Source organism: Fukomys damarensis, unplaced genomic scaffold, assembly GCF_012274545.1.
Source record: "Fukomys damarensis isolate Sample0158 unplaced genomic scaffold, DMR_v1.0_HiC HiC_scaffold_13, whole genome shotgun sequence".
NCBI classification, from domain to species: domain Eukaryota; kingdom Metazoa; phylum Chordata; class Mammalia; order Rodentia; family Bathyergidae; genus Fukomys; species Fukomys damarensis.
In genome coordinates, this window is record NW_022900925.1 from 37,419,910 (window position 1) to 37,441,645 (window position 21,736).

Genomic DNA, 21,736 nt, shown 5'->3' on the forward strand with positions numbered 1-21,736 from the left:
CTGCTGCCCACCTTGCTGCAAAACCACCTGCTGCAGGACCTGCTTCAAGAAAACCTGTGAGACCAGCTGCTGCAGCTCCCCATGCTGCCCACCCAGCTGCTGTGTGTCCAGCTGCTGCCAGCCCAGCTGCTGTGAGTCCAGTGGCTCTGACCAAACCAGCTCTGGGTCTAACTGCTGCCCACCCTGCTGGCAGCCCAGCTCCTGCAGAACCACCTGCCGCACGACCACCTGCTGGAAGCCCACCTTTGTGACCAGCTACTGCAGCTCCCCTTGCTGCCCACCCAGCTGCTGTGGGCCCAGCTGCTGTCTGCCTTCTTGCTGCTGATCCATTCTCTAGAGAGCCCCATCGACACAAGGCACTGGCGTGGTATTCACCTCCTAGACTGGTGACAACAGCCGATGTGTTCTCACTGAAACTGCCGTGCTGTGTGACCGGCTACCGCACTTCCCCTTGCTGCTAGCCCAGCAGCTGTGAGTCTGCTATCTGCCCACTTGCTGTGAGCCGCCTGCTCTGACCTGTGCACTGCACCAGGACCTGCTACCACCCCGTGTGTGTCTGCCTGTGCAGCAGCCTCCCCAACAGCTAAGGCTCCAGCTGCTGCCAACCTGGCTGCTGTGGACTCTGACGTCTGTCACATTCCACCTCCCCATCAGCTACCTCAGGGCTGAGACCAACCACTCTCCAGCCTTTGACATCAGCAACTCCTGCCTGTCTTCTCGCACAGGGTCTGGAGCGGGTGATTCCTGGGAGACATCCTGCTCCTTGACCCTTCCTCTCTGGCCTCTTCACCGTGTTCTGCCTTCTGAGCTCCCTCATCTGCTCTCGACCTTGACTCCTCTCCTCCTATGTAGAAAACCAATCCTCTTCCTTTCTCTCCAAGAACCTACGCAATACACTAACAAAGACTTACAGCTCCTTCCCAACTCATCCCACCTAGAGTGATGGTGTTCAGGGCTTCCCCGGTGCATCCTTGTCTCGGGACCTGTTCTCTGCCCGTGAGCGTGCTTTCCATTGTCACCCTGGTCATGAGGAGCCTCTCCTCTTTATTTCCAAATAAATCTGTATCACGGTGCATATTTTCCTGCGTCTCTTTTGTTGTATAGAACTTCCTTCATCAGAGCTTACTTTCACACCACCTTGCACTCCTGTCCACCCACGGTAGCCCCACAATGACCTCACAGGGGTTTTGAGCCAAGAATATCTGGGCCTGCGGGAGCTGTGCAGGTCCTTGTTCTGTGTCCTGGCCCAATGCCCAGCTGTTCTTCCTTCCCCTCACAGGTCCCACACTTTAGATCTTGATCCAAGTGAATGTAACTAAGCTCTGGAAAGATATGCCCCAGCCTGCCCTGGCTCAGGCTTCCCTGAGAGAGGACATCTTTACACTTGGATATGGTGGACACTTTCCTTTGCACAATTAAGAGAAAAATAAGGAACCAGGAAAACAGAGAGGTTTGCTGCAATTCCATTCTAAATACCCTACAGAGCTGGAAAAAACTATCCCAAAATTCACATGGAAACAGAAGAGACACAGAATAGCAAAAATAATCCTTAGCAACAAGATCAAGGTAAGAGGCCTTCTAATCCCAGGCTTCAAATTGTATTGCAAAGCTATAGTGATAAAAACAGCATGGTACTTGCATAAAAAACATGCTGACAAAAGAAACACAAGAAAGGATGCAAAAAAAAAAAAAACCCCAAGCACCTTCAGACAGATAATTTTTGACAAAAGAGTCTATGACCTACGCTGGAAGAGACAGTCTGCTTAAAAAAAGTCTGCGGGGAGAACTGGTTATCCACGTGCACAAGACAGAATCGACATCAATATCTTCCACACTGTACTAAGATAAAATCAAAATGGATCAAAGACTTAGGCATAAAAACAGACACAATTTCCAGGGGAAGAAAACTTGCTCACACTCGTGAGGACACAGAAATAGGGAAGGACTCCCTGAGCATAACACACTGCACAACATACAATACTGACAATCAGCAGATGGGCTTCTACAAAGTGAAAAGGCTTCCACACAGCAAAGGAAAAAAACCAAGACAGACAACCCACCAGATGCAAAAAGAAAAAGAAAAGAAAAAATGTGCCCATTATTTCTCAGACAGAGGACGAATACACGGCATATTTGAAGAACTCAAAAATTTGGATCCCCAACATGAAAACACTCAGACAGTATTGGGCAAAAGCAATGAACAGACTCCTCTCACAGCTGCAGGAAAGGGCCAATAACTACAAGGACAAATGTCAGCATCTTTGGTCAGCAAAGAAATGCAGATCACAAAAACAATAACTCAAAAAGCAACAAATGCTGGCACAATCATGAGGGAAAGGGTTCCTCCTGCATTGTACATGGGAATGTAAGGAAGTATGCAACTATGGAGAGCCATACGGAGGCTTCTCAAAAATAAAATGAAAAATGTCTATTACACCCATCTACACGCAATTTGGGTATCTTCCTAAAGAATTGAAATGACCATACTATGGGGATACATCCATGTTTACAACAGCAAGGTTCACAACATCCCACGGTCATGGGCAGAAAGAACAGGAGCAGCCCGCAGTGACTGGGGTCAGCTCAGCCGCAGCCAGGGCTCCTTCCACACTCACCCCAGGAGAACCGTCCTCACTGCTCCATCAGCACCTTCTCTGGATCCCTCTCCCTCCAGGGCGCACTCGGAGCTGTTTCGAACGTCGCTAACTCTGAAGGGCCTTTGCGTGGAGGCCTTTGCTGTGTACAAGCAGAGGCAACTGTTCATCATCGCACGACCCAGAGGTAGAGGACAGCTTGGGACAACACTAGTATATCCAGAGCATTCAAAAAGAAAACCAGGAGAACGACATCTCCAAGGGGCCTTGATGAGCTCTGACAGACTCCGAGGAGCCTCAGAGGCTCTGCACGTACAACGAGCCCCGTGTGTGCTCCACGGACCCAAGGAGACGCTGGGCTCTCACCTCTGGCTGACCTGAGGGTCTCTGGCTCACACAGGAAGTGAGGGCTCAGGCAGAGCTGCCTGCTGTCAGGCTGAGGGTCGGAGGCACAGGCACCAAGTGTGCAAAGGCCCTCAGCAGTGACAGGAGGATGTACAGTATTGATCTGAGGAGTTTCAGGAAATTTCTACCAGCGAAAAATTATTGTTATGACTATTATCATTATTTTTTTCACCAACCATGCATGCTAACTTAATAGAAAATCTTGAGAACTCACAAACAGCAACAGCAAACACACTATAAGGAATTAAGTGATCTCCAAAGGTGACACACTGTTATTTTAAAAGTCTAGATTTCATTTTTTAAAGGACATGGAAAGATGTGAGAAAATGTGCCCCCCACACACACACAGGGGAGAGAGAGCTTCAACTGAACACAGAATGCAGACTTCAAATCTTGTCCCTCGCTTGGCACTTTCTGCCTGGGGGAAAAACTAAATAGAATAAATGAAAGCTGCATTTGAAATGTAAGTGTGAAAAGTAAAATATAAAGTTTTAAAAGACAACAGAATATCTTCATAAGGTTTAGCTACATAAAGATTTGTTCAACAAGACTCTCAATGTACCATGAAGGAAATGGTAGGATTATCGCATTGCTCAAAGTGTCACATATTAAAGTAAGAACTGCAACTAAATAAAAAGACAACATGAAGAGAATAAGAGGAAAATGAACCAGGAGACATCGGATAAAATAACCTAATCACAGACACTTTTAAATACATTTCCTGTTTTCTGTTTGTTTGTTTTTGGGGTATTGGGGATTTAACTCGGGTCCTTGTGCTTGCAAAGCAGGCGACAAAACCACTGAGCTAAATCCCTGGACTCAGATATATTTTCTGCACTGGATGCAAAACCTTTTTTTTTTTTCTCTCTTTTACTGTGTATCTAAAATTATACATTGGCTTAGTACAATCGTTTTACTTTTTTTTTGTTATTTTCTTCTGGCTTTAAAGCTGTATATAGAATAATTAACTTTATAAAGTCTTATAAGAAATAAATGATTCTGCTGCTGTAAAAATAAAAGAGGTAGCAGGAGAGGGGAAAATAAGACAGGTGAAATGTGTTCTTTGCCTGCACCAATCCCCTACAGAGATTACTTGCTGCAAACAGGTACTGAGAACACTGAAAAAGAAACCCCAAGCAGGCACAGACACTGCAGAGATGGGCACACACCCACCGCCCACCTGCAGGTGACATCCAGAGATAACGACCGCTGTGTGTGCCCTGCCGGTCGTATCCCCAGCACTCATATCCAGAACCCACACAAGCAGTACAAACCGACAGCGGGAACAAACACACAAGACTGGAATAGGCGCCACCTGACAACAAAGGAAAAGGAGCAGCACGTGTCTGAGACACGGCAGTCATCAAACACATGCAAATGTAAGGCATGAGCACAGCCAGGAGGATTCAGAAGACTCCAAGGATGGGGTCACGAGGAGACACTTGTGTCAGTGACGTGGTGCTACGCTGTCTAATTCTCCCGGTGTGTGAGCAGTGGTTCCTCTTCCCTCAGACGCAACAATATTAGTGCTACATGTGTACCCACAGAGAAGGGCAAAATTAGGAAATCAGGGCAGGTAATTTCCCCAATTTGGGGAAATGTGTATATTTACAGATTAAAAACTACCTTGGATACCATTTTATATTTCTCATTTTCCTCCATTTACCGAGCCAAGATGCACACACTGTGGGACCTATCAGATTTACATCTAAGACACTTCTCGGATCTCATTTGAGGGCCTGAGGCAGCGGGAAATGCAGATGCACAGTGACCTGCGGATGGTTCCCGACACCCTGTGTGCAGCTTCTGCCTCTGCTTCCTGCCTGGTGCTGATGCACACGTGAAGATGATGATGAAACCACCCTTTCCCTGTGTGCCTGTGATAGCAATGGAGAACAACACGGGGCAGGTGGCCAGGGGTGGGGGGCTTGCTGCACCCCTAGGTCGGGCTTTTCTGAGGAATCTGCCTTGGGTGGACCCAAGTGGCCTTTCCACTCATGACAGAAGGAATCGTTCGGAATCCTCACTGTCTGGGGCTCTTCGAAACATATGAAGAGTGAAAGGACACACACCAGGAGGGACAACTGCTCTCACCTCCCCAGGCCAGCACGAAGGACCGCAGGACCACATGCTACGGTGTCAGCAGAAATTGTGCTGGCCATGACTCCGGCTTTCTGATTTCAGGAAAAGGGACCTAAATAGCATTCATAATTAACAAAAAGATGATAACGCTACTTTCACACGCATCAAAACACCCAGGACAACTACCTTATTGACAATTCATCAGATGCGAGTGACAACAACAACTACAAATACAAGGAAGTCCTGCTCATTGGTCCCAACAGGCAGAGGCCAGGGTATAAAAAGCCCATTTCTGATTTCAGGAAAAGGGACCTAAATAGCATTCATAATTAACAAAAAGATGATAACGCTACTTTCACACGCATCAAAACACCCAGGACAACTACCTTATTGACAATTCATCAGATGCGAGTGACAACAACAACTACAAATACAAGGAAGTCCTGCTCATTGGTCCCAACAGGCAGAGGCCAGGGTATAAAAAGCCCAGATGGGAAGAAACCTTCACACCTCAAGAAAACCTGTGAGACCAGCTGCTGCAGCTCCCCATGCTGCCCACCCAGCTGCTGTGTGTCCAGCTGCTGCCAGCCCAGCTGCTGTGAGTCCAGTGGCTCTGACCAAACCAGCTCTGGGTCTAACTGCTGCCCACCCTGCTGGCAGCCCAGCTCCTGCAGAACCACCTGCCGCACGACCACCTGCTGGAAGCCCACCTGTGTGACCAGCTGCTGCAGCTCCCCTTGCTGCCCACCCAGCTGCTGTGGGTCCAGCTACTCCGAGACCTCCAGCTGCTGATCCGTTCCCCAGAGGACTTCATTATCCCAAGGCACTGACTTGGTAGTCACTTCCTGGACTCTGCTCTCACTGAAACTGCCCACATGTGTGACCAGCTGCTGCAGCCCAGCCACTGTGTGTACTCACTCTAGTGAATCCTTGCAATTAGCTTAACGAAGTGCAGAATATTTCATCCTGTTTTTTTTTTCTTTCCTAGATTTTTTATCTCAGATCAAATGCCATCTTCATACGTGCTTGATTTGGAGCTACAGTTTCAGCTTTGACTCTTAGTTAAAATTCTCTCTCTCTCTTTCTTTACATAACTCACAAAAACATCTCCCTAAAACTTTCTCATAGGTTATGACTCAATAGTCATAACTGTGTTTTCTTTCTCCAGTACTATTTCTGGTGTCTCCTGCTTTACTATTCACTGCCCCACTGAATTATCTCCTCTCTAGTCGGAATCTTGCCTATGTGCATCTTAATAAATTCTGAGCCATTATTCACCTCACGTTCCGTTTCTTCCTATTGTACAGAAGCTCCTAAGATGGGGGTCTCAGTGTGCTTGCTTATGTGCACTGAATACCCAGATCATTCTTGGTGTCACCTTCTCTCCCTTCCTCATTCAGAAGCAGCTCGTGTAGCATTAATGGAGAGACTGAGATGCAGGCCAGGGTCTCGTCCGTCTGCTGTGGGATGCTTCCAATGACATCTCAAGACAGGCAGGGTCTTAGCCTTTGCTTTGCAGGCCCTGTTGGGCTGTGCTGCCATCCGTGCCCATCTGTGCCTCTTGGCAGACAGGGACGCACCAGGAGATGCAGTACTCTGTGAACCTCAACTCCGCGTTCCCCCTCTTCCACGATAATTATCCTTTACTACATAGCAATGCCTTTTCTTTCATCTCAATGACCGACACAAGGAGCTTGAAGTCCCCAGGTGACAGTTGTGACATTAGCTGACGTCTCCTTGGTAGAAACGTCCCTTACACAGGGACAAAGCCTTCAGGAGAGACGACATCCATGGCAATGGGGTGGCAGATGTCCATGTGTGTCAGTGGGCCTCGAGGTGAGAGGGGTCGTGCCTAGCCAGTGTCACAATACAGTTGCGACCGGCCTGACATATGGACAACTTGGTTGACACCAGAATTTTCGTTTTAACTTACTACCAATGTCTTCAGTCACAACCCAATGCTGGCCACTTGGGCTTCCAGATGCTCTCAGATTCAGATTTAGCCCTTAAAGAACCCTGGAAGGAGCATGACAGAGTCCCTTCCTGTGTGGCGTTCACTGAGAAATCCTGGGCCAGGGTCTCTCTAAGGACACTGAGATCCACCTGTGTGCAGGAGAGAGGCTTTGAAGGCCGTGTAGTGAGCCCGAGCTCTCACTGACCAACCTGAGTTACAACCAGCCCTCGGGAACAAACTGAGTTCATACATCAAGGGCCCACTGTAGCTAATACCTGGACACAACCTGACAAAGATGAAGGAATTCCACTATTCTGTGTCCTCTACGGCCATACCACCCTGAACATGCCCGATCTCGTACACTAGTCTATATCGTCATCCGTTAGGGCTTTGCAAGAACCAAGTGACCAAGTAAAACTTTCAGCCACACATCCTTTAATCGCCGGTCTGTGCTGGATTTTGCCGTCCTTTATGGATGTGCCATCGCTTCTCATTAATGCCTTGGTCTGGAGGTCAATGATTTATAAATGTTAAGTATGCCACAGTCTCTCTTTGTTCATAGTTTCACTTCTCATGGCTTTAGCTACCCAGATTCACCCACAGCCTAACAACATTAAGAGACACACTGTATCCAAATACATGTGATCGCACTACATCGTTTAATTGTTCCAGTCTATTATTAGTTATTGCTAATCCCTTACTATGTCTAATTTATAAGTTAAACTGCACCATGGGTGTGTGTTTACAGAAAAAAATATACACTACTGTACAAGGCTCAGCGGTATCCACAATTTCAGGCATCTGTTAGAGGTCTAGAAGCACAGCTCCCAAAGATAAGGCAATCAAAAGCAGCAAAATCTCAGAAAAGAAAACATTTTCTGCTAAAAATGGGGGGGGTGGTTAATGAATCAGACTGATTTCTGTGGTATCCCCAAAATACAGGACCTGCGGGCTCCTGAAGATGGTACCTGCTGACCAATGCAAGGGAGAAAAAAGACACTCCCAGATTAACCTGGGAGTAGGCATAAAATGTGACATGGATGTGGGGAAAAGAAAGAAATGTTTAGAAAAGAGGATGACACGGTGTGTGTGAGCAGATGGTCAGGAGGCATCGTAAACATGTTATACGTGTTTCCCCATCTGGGGAGCACAGTTAGTGAGCGGAACAAGAGGCACAGTATCTCCCAGATGACCATAACCCACACATCCGGGCCTGTTGTCTGTTCTCCCACAGCAAGGAGATGAGGTGAACAGATGCGCCAACTCCAGAGGAGCCGCAGACAGGCCCTGGATGGGGCAAACTAGGAAACTGGCACAGATGGAAGTAACAAGGACCCCTAGGGAGGTCCAGATCGTTCATGCAAAATGCCATTGGAGCACTTTCAGAATAGACGGAGGAGCCACTCTGAACTCAGTACTCACTGTGAAGAGCTGGTGGGCAAGGTCAGTGACCACGGCCTCAGGAAGGAGCGACCGTGGCGAAATCTGTGGAACCAACAGGGGACGCACATGGAGTAGAAGCCAGGAGGTGAGGAAACAGGTGCCAGCGAGGGGCACAAAATATGTGACTGCAGCAAAAGATAGCAGCACACAAGGTGTCTAATGGGCGGGGCGTGTGGTTCTCAGCCACTCAGCGACCGTGGCAGGGATCCATGAGGAAAGGCGTGGCCTATGGGGGGTGGAGACCCCAGCAGAGAATCAGCTACTCTGGAGATCGGAAGTCACACTGCTGTTGGTGACTGAGCATCGGCTAAGCAAATGCCTGACGGATGCTGGGAGAGGGTAGGGTGGATCTGCACCCTCTGTGAGCTCTAACGGGAAACTCGAAAGCTTCCTTTTCTACTGAGTTCTATGAGATCTGCGAACACCGCTGCCCACTCAGGCTGATGGATCGATTGATATTGCAGCCGTCACTTCTGGAAGGTCCACAAGCATTCAAAACAATATCATTTTTAAAGAAAAATATAGGGTGGCATTGTCCCTGTGCATTCACCCAGGACTGAAAGGAAATTGTCTTCCAAAGGCATCCAAGTTGGTTGGTTAGATTTGTACAAATCTACCAGGCTCTGAAACTGATTCTTGCAAAGGCAGACAGCTGATCTTATTTACATGGAAAAGGATGGGCCTCCTCTTTTAGAGGATGACAGTGTATGCTGTGGGGAAACTGAAATTTTCACCTAACAATAATATGTAGAAAACTAGAAGTGATTAATAAGGAGCTAATTTATCAACTTAATGAAGCCACATTCCAGCCCAAAGTGCATGTGAATAACTTTTGATCTTAGAAATCATAAAATATTATGGTGTCTAAACATTTTCTTGTGATGTCTTTCTACAGATATTTCTTATATATCTACACAAGATAATGTGCTAATAATGTATATATAAATAACCAGGTTTGCCTCAGTTAAAGCAGACAGTCTTTTGTCTCCACTCTGCCTAGAGTGTCTTTCCTTTTCAATCTTCACTCTCTCCTTCAGATACTGTTCGACTAGTGGGGGCTGGTCCCCCACAAGTGGCACCCGAACAGGGACCTGAATACGAGAGGCACAGTGAAGGACACCGCTGGATAAAGAAAAAAAAGGAGATCTCAACAAAAAGGCCTTCAAAAGGACAAAAGAGGAGCGGTGAGTTTTCTTTAAAAAATAAAATAAATAAATAAATAAATAAATAAAAAATGGGAATAGGAAATAGCCATATGTTATTTATTCATATGTTAAAAAACCTTTTAAAGGCAAGAGATATAAAAGTTAAACAACAGCTTATAAAATTTTTTAAACATGTGAAGGATATTTGCCCATGGTTCCCTGAAGAAGGATCCATAAATGTGGAAACATGGAATAAAATAGGGTGCTATTTAAAAGAATATTATTTAAAAGAAGGGAAAAAGGTGATTCCCACTGAGATAGCTAGTTTTTGGTCGCTTATTAAAAAAAGTTTAAATCCAAAATCTATGCTTACAAAAGAGGAAAAAAATTTTTAAAAACCTAAAAAATTACCAGAAAAGGAAAAAGGTATAACTTCTTCAGTTACCTATGATATTGAAAAATTAGGAAAAAAATTTAAAAAACAAATTTTAGAAGAAATAATTCAAGAATATCCTAGACATTCTTGAAATCCATTTATTACTATGACTAAAAAATCTGTGGAACACAATAAAAATAAAACTCAAGCTAAGCCTACTCCAAAAAAATTAGAATTTGCTACTTCACCTGGGATGGAGCCATCTGACCTTCAAGGACTTTTTCAACCAAAATCCTATAATGGTTGGCGTCCCCTTCATATAAATTCCCAATCTTTTCTTTCCCCATTACAGCAGAGCCTTAAACAAACTTCTATCAATGGGAAAGATTTGTCTGATTTTCTTCATTTATTTCCTATTTTTGAGGGAATAGATGGACAAGAAAATATTATACAAACTCATAATCCGGTTCCTTTTAAACAATTAAAAAAATTAAAAATGACATGTGCTCAATATAACCCTATTGCTCCATTCACTCAAACCTTGCTAGATTCTTTATCCACTAATGCTCTCCCTCCATTTAACTAAAAACAAATTGCTAAAGCTTGTCTTTCTGGGGGTGATTATTTATTATGGAAATCTGAATATACAAAACAATACCAGAAAATAACAAATCTTAATAGACAACAAGAAAAACTTAATGCAACTTATAAAATGCTAACAAGAGAAAAACCTTATGCTGAGGTTGCTCAACAATTAGATTTTCCCCCAGATATATATGCTCAGATTAATACTACTACTAAAAATGCTTAAAAAAAACTTCCTTCATCTAGACGAGCCTCAAAAAATCTTTCTAAAATTAGACAGGGACCTGATGAGCCTTTTCAAAATTTTATGGATCGCTTATTACAAACTGCCAGCAAAATCATAAGAAAATCTAAAACTGATATAATTTTAATAAAACAATTGACTTATAAAAATACTAATTCTACCTACCAAGCTGCCCTTCATCCTTTTAAAAAAAAGGCTGATTTATCTGATTATGTTCGTTTATGTGCTGATATTGGCCCCTCTTACACCCAGGGTCTTACCATGGCTGCAACTTTACAAGAAAAGACCATCAAAGAGATCTTATTTCAACAACACAAAAGTCCTCAAAAAAAAAGAAATAATAAAAATTATTTTAATTGTGATCAAACAAAACATTTAATAAAAAATTACCCTCAAAGAAAAGAAGGTGGGCTTTCTTCCAAACAGCCTGATTTATGCCCTAAATATAAAAGAAGATATCATTGGGCTAATAAATATAAATCTAAAAAAAATGCCATGGGGAATTTTATTCCTTCAAAAAACGGACGGAGGGGCCTGCCCCAGGCCCCATATCAAACTTTTGGGGCTTTTCAAAATCTGATCCCTCAAAATCAATCAAAAAATCCATTCAGGACTTATTCCGAACCACCTCAGACAACACAGGATTGGACCTCAATTCCTCCTCCTATACAATATTAACCCCTAAAATGAAAATACAAACCCTACCCACTAGAATTTTTGGGCCACTACCTAAAGATACTTTAAGTCTCTTATTAGATAAAAATTCCTCTACTATAAAAGGACTTATAATTTCCCCAAAAATTATTGATAAAGACTATACTAAAAAAATTAAAATTATGATTTATTCACCTTCTCAAATTTCTGTTATTCAGCCTAGACAACATATAACTCAATTAATTATTTTACCCAAAATAATCACTTCAAAAAGATATAAAAAAACCATTAAAAAAAATAAAGATTTTTGGATCCTCAGATATTTATTGGATACAATCTATTAAAACTAATAGGCCAAAAATAAAATTATTAATTCAAAAAAATCTTTTATTAGATTATTAAATACTGATACTGATATCTCTATTATAACTACTAACCAGTGGCCTTACACACGACCTTTACAAGAAACTATCTCTCAATTACAAGACATTAACCAAAATAAAAATCCTAAACAAAATACTGATATGCTAAATTGGAGTGATTTTAAAGGACACTATAGGACTTTTCAGCCTTACATTATTCCTAACCTCCCGATTAATTTATGAAAAAGAGATATCAAACAACAAATGAAAATTTATTTATATAACCCTAATCAAAAGATTTCTAATCAAATATTTGATCAAAAATTCTTACCTAATATTGGTTTAAAAAAAAAATCAAAAAATTCAATCTTCTATAACTCCGACAACCCATCCTCCTAAACAAGACTTGAAATATTTTCCCTAAAAATCATTAACATTCCTACACCCCATACAAATCCAATTATCTAAAAAAACAAAAAACCTATTTGGGTTAATCAATGGCCCTTAACTAATAAAAAATTAACAACCACCCAACAATTAATACAAAAACAATTAAATAAAGACCACATTAAACCATCTATCTCTCCTTAAAATTCACCAATTTTTATTATAAAGAAAAAATCTAATAAAAATTACTACAAGATTTAAAAAAGATTAATAAGACTATAAAAATCATGAAAACATTACAACCTGATCTCCCCCTTACCTCCACAATACCTAAAAATACTTTTAAAATAATTATTGATTTAAAAAATTATTTTTATACTATACCTCTAACTCCTACAAATTATAGACGATTTACTTTTAATATTCCTTCTACTAATTTCCAAAAACCTATACAAAAATACCAATAAAAAATTTTACCTCAAGATATGACAAATAACCCTACCTTATGTCAAAAATTTATAACATAGACAGTTTCCTATTAGGCAAAATTATCCTTCTATTTATGTAATACATTATATAGATGATATTCTTTTAACAAATAAAAATAAATCATTATTACTTACTATATTTATTTACAAAAAATTTTAAATAATTATAAATTAATTATTACTCCTAAAAAAATTCAACGAAAATCTCCTTTTTCATATTTGAGGTATCAACTATATCCTCAAAAAATATTTACCCAAAAATTACAGATTCAAAAAGATAATTTAAAAACTTTAAATAATTTTCAAAAATTACTAAAAAATAGTAATTAAATAAGGCCTTATTTAAAATTAACTACAAAAAAATTAAAACCTTTGATATCTTACAAAAAAATCCTAATCCTTCTTCCCTCAAAACCCTCACATACGAAAGACGATTAACTCTTCAAAAAATAAAAATAACTATTTCTAATCAACAGATATTTTATTTTGATTATCAAAAACCCTTAAAAACTTTTATTTTTTTAACCAAACATTCCCCTACAACTATTTTATAACAAGATACACCTTTATTATGACTTCATTTATCTATTTCACCTACTAAAAATTTACAACCTTATTATGAAACTGTTACCCAACTTATTCAATCAATCCAATATAACACTCAAAAATATTTTGATCTAAAACCTTCTAATATTATAATTCCCTTTACAAAAAAACAATTAGATTAATTATTTCAAAATTATAATTCTTAAACTATTACATTTACACATTTTTCAGATCAAATTAAATTTCATTATCCACCTAATAAATTATTACAATTTACAAATCTTCAAGCTTTTATTTTTCCAAAAATTATTTCACCTAAACCTATTCCTAATATAATTATTTTTACTAATAAATCCTCTAATAAAAAAACAATTTATATTACTAATAATCATAAAAAAATTTTTTCATCACCCACAACTTCAACACAAATAATTAAATTACATACCATTCTTTATATATTTCAAAAATTTACCAATATTTCTTTTAATTTATATACTAATAATCAATATTTGACCAAAACCCTTCCTTTTTTAAAAACTATGACCTATATTAATACCAATAATTTAGAGATTCAACAACTTTTTATTCAAATACAAAATTATATTCATACTCATTCTCTTCCTTATTTTATTAAACATATTCGAGCTCATACTATTTTACCCGATCCATTATCTTTAAAAAATCATCTTACTAATATTTCCACAAAATTTATTACATTTTCAAAAATTAATTTAACTCATCAATCCCATCAACTCCATCACCAAAATAATCATACTCTTAAATATCAATTTCAAATTCCTCAAAAAACTACCCAACAAATTATTAAACAATATTCCACCTACCCTCAATTTTCTTCTATACCACATTATGATATTAATCCTAAAGATTTACTTCCTAATCAATTATGACAAATAGATATCACCCATATCATAAAATTTAAAAAACTAAAATATATTCATATTATTATTGATACATTTTCTAATTTTATTTTAACCTCCGCTCAAACTGGGGAAACTACAAAACATATTATTACACATTACCTTTTTTATTTTTCTATTCTTAAAATACCTTCTAAAATTAAAACAAATAATGATTCTGACTATACTAATAAAAGCTTTTCTAATTTTTATCAACAAATACATATTAAACATATTACTAACATCCCTTATAATCCCCAAAATCAAAATATTATTAAACATACCCATAATACCCTTAAAATTCAACTTTTAAAAATTAAAAAGGGGGAATTATACCCTATGTCTCCTAAGAATTATCTTTATCATGCTCTCTATATTTTAAATTTTTTACAAGTGGATAAGGATGGTCATTCTGCAGCTGAGAGATTTTGGCATCCACAAGGCTCTCCATATGCCTTGGTAAAATGGAGAGATCCTTTAACTGGCCAATGATATGGACCCGACCCCGTTTTAATATGGGGCCGAGGACATATTTGTGTTTTTTCACAGGAACATGATGGAACTCGATGGCTGCCAGAAAGGCTGGTTCGTCATGTGGATACTCCTACTGATGTCAATTGCTGCAAGATGTGATGCCGATCCTCAAGAATATTGGGCTTACATGCCAGATCCTCCCCTTGCACATCCTATCTCATGGGATGCACGTGAAGTGCCGATACTGATAAATGATACAAATATGCTTGATCACCCATACCTTGACAATTTAAAAAATAAGGCTGAGATGAATTATACTTACATTGGATATGGACAAGATATACCTATATGCCTCTCATTGGTCAAATCACCTATTCCTGGATGCCTCTCCCTAGCACAAAAATGATTTCATTCAAAAAATCAATATGTTGCCTTATTATATCCTTCTCTTGACAATAAATCCAGAAAAACACCACCTCAGTTGCTTTATCCCTGTCAGAAAGATAATCAAAAAAATAATGTTACTATATTTTGGAAAAGGTGTTATAAAGAAAATGGGACTGCTACGATGAAAAGTTTTCCTAGGACAAAAAGGACATTCCTCAATTGGTCTTTAACCAATACTACCTCAGAGAGTTCATCTACTATCTTAGCCTTTCTGCTAGACTTTGGTGGACAGACACAGGTTTTCCTCAGACGAACATTTGAAAACTTGCTGCTACATTGGGAAAAATACGTTTATGGCCAGATATCAAAATCACTAACCTTAGTTTTGCTATTTTTGACAAAGGGACTGCTAACATAGAAAATACCATAAATACTATATTATCTCAAGCCAAAGAACAAAAAAAAACTATCTTATCCTATATCGATACCCCATATATTCTTTTAATAGGAAATATACAGATTATATATAAAAACAATAAGAAATATAATGTTAATTATTCAAATTATATTTTATCTAACTATATCACCAATATATCTAATAATAATTCATCTCTTATGGTTTTAAGACAACCTCCCTTTATTGTGATTCCTATATCCATTAATGAGACCTGATATGAAAAACAAGAATTACAGATACTTGAAATGATTAATAAGGCTTTAACTAGACAAAAAAGATTTATTAAATGGATTATTATTAAAATCATAACTCTTATCACTATTATAACCTCAACAACTATGACTACTATAACATTAACCCAAAAAATAAAAACAACTCAATTTATTAATTCCCTCACTCAAAATGTTACCCATACTTTTGTTACCCAATATAATATAGATAAGAGACTAAAAAAAAAATTAAATGCTCTTCATAAAACAATTGATATTATAAAAAAAATTCAGAATTTACAAATTCAATCTCATCTTTCTTATCATACTATATATAAATAAATTTATATTACTCAAAAATCTTATAATAAAACACAATATGATTGATCTCAGATAAAAAAACATTTACAAAAAATATAAAATAATTATAATACTTCTCTTGACCTTATTCAATTACATCAATTACATCAAAAAATTTTAAATTTAAAAAATTCCCCTTCTTTAAAATATGATACAACTCAAATTGCTAAAAATTTCTTAAATCATCTTAAAAATATTTTTCCATCTTTTAATCATTTATATAAACTGTTATGGCCCATTTTGACAATTAAAATTAAAATTTATGTTAGATATATGATCATTTCTATTTTGACCAAAATTTTCATTTCTTCCATCACTACTATGACTAATCAAATTCATGATCTCCATCTTCATTCAAAAGATCCTCCTTATTAAACAAAGACTGATAATCAAAAACAGATAAGAGAACCATAAAAAAATATTCAACCTAAGACAAAATATAAAAAAGAAAAATATCCCATTACTTGATGACGAATAAAAAATTTCATCTGATAATCCTCACCTAAAACAGACACAATCTATCTATAAAAACAAAATAAAATTCTATTTTCTTTTAATTAAAATAAAAAAAAATGTGGGGAAACTGAAACTCTCACCTAACAATAATATGCAGAAAACTAGAAGTGATTAACAAGGAGCTAATCTATCAACTTAATGAAGCCACATTCCAGCCCAAAGTACATGTGAATAACTTTTGACCTTAGAAATCATAAAATATTATGGTGTCTAAACATTTTCTTGTGATGTCTTTCTACAGATATTTCTTATATATCTACACAAGATAATGTGCTAATAATATATATATAAATAACCAGGTTTGCCTCAATTAAAACAGACAGTCTTTTGTCTCCACTCTACCTAAAATGTCTTTCCTTTTCAATCCTCACTCTCTCCTTCAAATACTATTCGACTAGTGGGGGCTGGTCCCCCACAGTAAGCACCCCTAGAAAACAAATATGCCTTTTCATTAAGTGCAGTTATAAATGTGCCAACTGAAATTTTCCTACTTTATGTAACAAATCCTTTCTTGGCACAAATGCCCGAAAGGGAAGTCAGGTGGCACCTGTATGTCCGTCTGTGAGCCCTGCGTAGGGAGTCAGAAGGTTAGAATGCTGGGTGGAATGTCCCAGCTGGGCAGGCGCTGGACTCACGGTAGGCGGCCCCCTTCCCCGCGCCGAGCCTGGGCCCCTCCATCCGTACCGCCAGTTGACCACCACACGCCCAGCTAAGAAACACACGTTTGTTTTTATAAATTCTCATCCAGGCTAGCATGAGGTTTGCTTGATGTCAGCTCTGCCTCCCTAGGTGAGGGTCTTAGTCTGTCAGCTCCGTGTTGCTGTAACAGAAGATTTGAGGCGAGGCGATGTATAAAGAGGTTTGTCTGGCTTGTGATTCCGATTGCTGCAAAGGACAAAGGACATCGGCACCAGCATCTCCTGAGGTCCTGGCTGGGTCACGATACCACAGAGAAGAGGAGAGGAAAGCGATTTCCAAGATCACATAGTAAGAGAAAAAGCATGAGACACGGAGACACCACAAAGAAAGACAAACTTTCTAACAACCCCTTTCGCTCAAAACCCGGGATCCACTCCCTGGAGCTGCTCCCCACCCGCCCGCGCAGGAGGAGCCTCTGCGCCCCACTCCGTAAAGTCTCCTCCCCACTTCCACACCGCCCCACGAGGGGTCCTGGCTAATGACCGGCATCAACCCTGGGGGGACCAGCCACACCCAGACCACTGCCTTCGCACAAAGGCTTTGCCCTGGGCTCCCTCCTGTGAGGTATTCTCTCTGCTGCTGCCCGGCACAGCCCACTCTGCCCTAGCACGCTAGCATGGGCTGAGACTTCCTCACAAGCACCAGCCCAGGCAGCCACAGCAAGGCGGCGCTGGACCGTGGTGGGCAATCCTGGCACACAGCAGCCAGCTTTATTACAGAAGGTGGAGGTTGTACAGTCAGAACGGGTTAGGTTCCGGCCATGCAAATACACCCAGCCCAGGATGTAAGCGAGTCAAATGCGGCCCTACAGGCACACGATCATAACCACATTCAACTGTTTCCAGAAACACAAGGTTATCATAACAGGGGCACATTCATCAACATTTGAATCACATTTGCTGAAAAAAAGTAAAACAATCGTAGCATCATCTAAATACATGATGAAAAAAATGTTACAAAGTTCCACACTTTCTCAAGATGGAATCGCCTAGAAAACTCCTAGTGACTCGGGCAAAAATAATCTATGAAACAGAAAGAAAGTATCATAAATGTGAAATATTTCTAGTTGTCCCCACCGTATCAAAAACATCTAAGCTGCCAACAAATCATATGCCTACGAAGAGTAGAGAAAGCAAATATGAAATGTGATCAAAAGATATGCTAAATGTTTAAATTTTTAAGTGCATTACAGTAAAAGACACATTGCATTGATCCCCTTCAAAATACCCCTGGTTGCTTCAAACACACTTATCCCATCCTTTTGCCGTTGTTGTTGTTTGAGACAGGGTCTCACGACGTAGTTGAGACCGACCTGGAACTCACTACGTAGCCCAGGCTGGTCTCGAACTCACAGCGATCCTCCTGCCTCAGCCTCCCGAGTGGTGAGATGACAGGCGTGCGCCACCACACCTGGCTGATCCCACCCTTCTTTGCCTCTCACGGAATCACTTCTGAAAGCCCGTTTTGTGTCTTTACAAGATGTGAGCAGAAATATGGGGAACGCCGCTACCCAGTACCCTCCAACAGTAAGGCAGGCTTGCAAAACCATTCCGGGGCGTCCTCGGCCCCTCACCAACAGACCTGACGCTCTGCTCCTCCCTGACGCCACACTGAGTACGGAAGGCCAGCTGAAGACGTACGTGAAGGAGGATTTCCAGAAGTGCTCCACGAAGCGGCGGGGACGGTGGGATGTGTTTGACGCGAGGGAGGAGAGTGTTCAGAAGCACTAATAGCAATTTGCCTCTGACTGTAATAACTCTTTCCAATTTACACATCCACCGTACTTTTCGATCACACCTCATAAACCACGTCATCTCTGTTTGGTAGAAATTATTAGAACAACAAGAACAAATGAAATACTTGGGTGAATTTCACAGTCAGGTGCAGAGAACACAGCCAATTCTATACTCTTTTACGTATATAAAGTTTTACAACAGCCTAAAGAGAACTGCAATTTCATAAGTCAAAAGGTTGGGTTCAATTCTAGTCCTTCACATGGTCAGGGACATGGATCTGTTCACTTTATAACCACGCACCCAGTTGGAAACTAATAACTTAAGCCCTTTTTGAATGAATGTTAAGCCTCAGAAAAGTTTAGACGAGAGCCACTGACTTGGTATTCCCAGATCTCTCCCAGTGATAGGAGGATATCCCCTGTGTACATGAAATTCCTCAATCTGGGAAAATTATGCACCAGAGGCAGAGATGCCTAGGGTGTTGACTGAACTTTTCTAAGTCCCAGAGGACTCAGTCTGCTTCTACCCACCTGTTCTGGGTCTGCTCTGCCACAAGGGATGCATTTTACCCAAGCTCTGCTTCCCAGCAGTGCTCGAGGGACTCATGGGTGGCAGATCTGGAATACAAGCAGATTCCCGCACCAGTCCCGAGCCAGGCATCTGCAGCAATAGACGTGGAACCAGGGGTCCCACCTGTCACTGTGAACACCAGAGCGCTGTGCCCAGAGACACTGCCAAGCCTAAGTGCAGCCAAGGGGACGAAGTTAAAAGGAAGAAGCAGCTGACCCTCCCCAGGGCCAAAGGAGCTATCGCAGGCCCAGAGGACCAGGAGAGCAGGAAGGGTGCGGACCATGTGACTCTGCCCTTTCATCTGCAAAAGTCCCCATGAGTTACTGCCAATTAAGACACAGATTAAACACTTAACTTTCAAAAGATTCCTAACACCTAGCCAATGACTTCCTCCTTGCCATACCAAACAGAATTAGAAAATGATGTAAACAACAACAAAGACAAGCCTTCCTGATTGGTCACAACTTTGAAGGCTCCTGTATAAAAGGCCTGGATGGGAAGAGGTCCCCACATCCTGAGAATCTCCCCTGCCACCAGGACCTCACCCTCCACACCTGACACCATGACCCACTCCTGCTGCTCCCCCTGCTGCCAGCCCTGCACGACCACCTGCTGCAGGACCACCTGCTGGAAACCAGCCTGTGTCACCAGCACCTGCAGCTCCCCCTGCTGCCAGCCCAGCTGCTGTGGCCAAACCAGCTGTGGCTCCAGCTGCTGCCAGCCCTGCTGCCGCCCAACCTGCTGCCAAACCACCTGCTGCAGGACCTGCTTCAAGCCCACCTGTGTGACCAGCTGCTACAGCACCCCTACCTGCCAGCCCAGGTGCTGTGTGTCCAGCTGCTGCCAGCCCTGTTGCCAGCCCAGCTGCTGTGAGTCCAGCTCCTGTGGCCAAACTAGCTGCTGCCAGCCCAGCTGCCAGCCCAGCTGCTGCCAGCCCAGCTGTTGCCAACCCAGCTGCTGCCAGCCCAGCATCTGTGTCCAGCCAGCCTGCTCTGGACCCGTGATCTGCACCAGAACCTGCTACCTCCCCACGTGCGTCTGCCTGACTGGGAGCCTCCCCGAGAGCTTCGGATCCAGCTGCTGCCAGCCCTGCAGCTGCTGACCAAGTCCTCGAAGGACTACCATCTACACACAAAAAGCGCTGCCCAATGACTGACCTCCTTAGGGACAAATTCACTTCCAAAGCCACCGTGCACTCACCAAAATGTCTGTTACCTGACTTTATTTGGAAACCCTCAGGAATCAGCTCCAGAGTGTCCAGAGTACTTCAGCCTCACTTTTTTTTTTTTTTTGTCCTGGTCTTGGGGATTAAAGAGCATCTTTTTCTGTCCTCAATTCAAAGATGTGGCCTCAGCCTTGGCTCATCAGTCAAGACCTCTCCTTTCTTCTCTAACTTGCAAAAAAAGATCCTCAAAGCTTTCCCATAGGTTTCTGCCACTGATCAATAACCTTCACATTGCTTCAACATTCTCATGTTTCCTGTACCCTGCTTTCTTCTTTTCATAATCACTTTGTTATCACTCTTAGCATCTCAAAGCAAGAACTTCTTGTACTTTAATGCTTTATTGTTTTAACCCAATGTTTTTCAATAAATTCTGACCTGTGTTTCATCCCACACTGTGTTTCGTTTTATGGGACAGAACCCCTTACCTGGGATTTGCGGACATACTGCATAACATGAGCATTACCAATGTGAGCCTCGTAGTGGCCCCAAAACAACTACTGTCTTCCTTTTCACCTAAGAACATTTCGTTATGTAGTGGTCTGTAGCTAATGCAGGACCACCGAAGATCCAAAATAGGGGTTTTTTCCTGCTGAAACGCTCTTACATTATCATCTCAAGGTAGGCGGCATGATATCAGGACATAGCTGTAGAGATATATTCACTTAAGTTCACTGAACTGCGGGAGGAATAGTCTGGTACGTGCAGATAACAGTGCTGCTTAACACATTCTTCCCAAAGTAGTCTCCGGCCTGTGGCAGCTGGGACTACAGACGCTGGCTCAATTCATCCCCATGGAAAAGCTCGGGGAATCCAACACACCCTCTTGAGAAATGCTCAAGGGGACCATCACAAGCAAAGCAAACCCTTAGGTAAATTCCTTCTCCTAAGTACTTATTAGGAGGAGGGGGAGGGGGAGGGGAG

At 41.1% G+C, this 21,736-nt stretch overlaps 2 protein-coding genes across 2 annotated transcripts; both read left to right on the forward strand.

Annotated features, from left to right (window-relative positions):
• Positions 1-7: 7 nt before the first annotated feature.
• LOC109118391 (keratin-associated protein 9-4-like) lies at positions 8-5,873 on the forward strand (the record flags this gene model as incomplete). Its single annotated transcript, XM_033763128.1, has 4 exons — positions 8-135; positions 265-320; positions 2,647-2,781; positions 5,545-5,873. Coding segments are annotated over 4 exons (648 nt in total), but the record flags the coding sequence as incomplete, so codon positions are not given.
• Positions 5,874-20,125: 14,252 nt separating this feature from the next.
• Positions 20,126-20,791, forward strand: LOC104870079 (keratin-associated protein 9-9). Its single transcript, XM_010635467.3, has one exon. It carries the CDS (start codon positions 20,153-20,155, stop codon positions 20,690-20,692), a length of 540 nt encoding a protein of 179 aa, XP_010633769.1. The 5' UTR covers positions 20,126-20,152; the 3' UTR covers positions 20,693-20,791.
• Positions 20,792-21,736: the final 945 nt, after the last annotated feature.

Coding starts and splice junctions, on each gene's coding strand:
- LOC104870079 (XM_010635467.3), top strand. CDS start 20,153: ATGACCCACTCCTGCTGCTCCCCCTGCTGCCAGCCCTGCACGACCACC.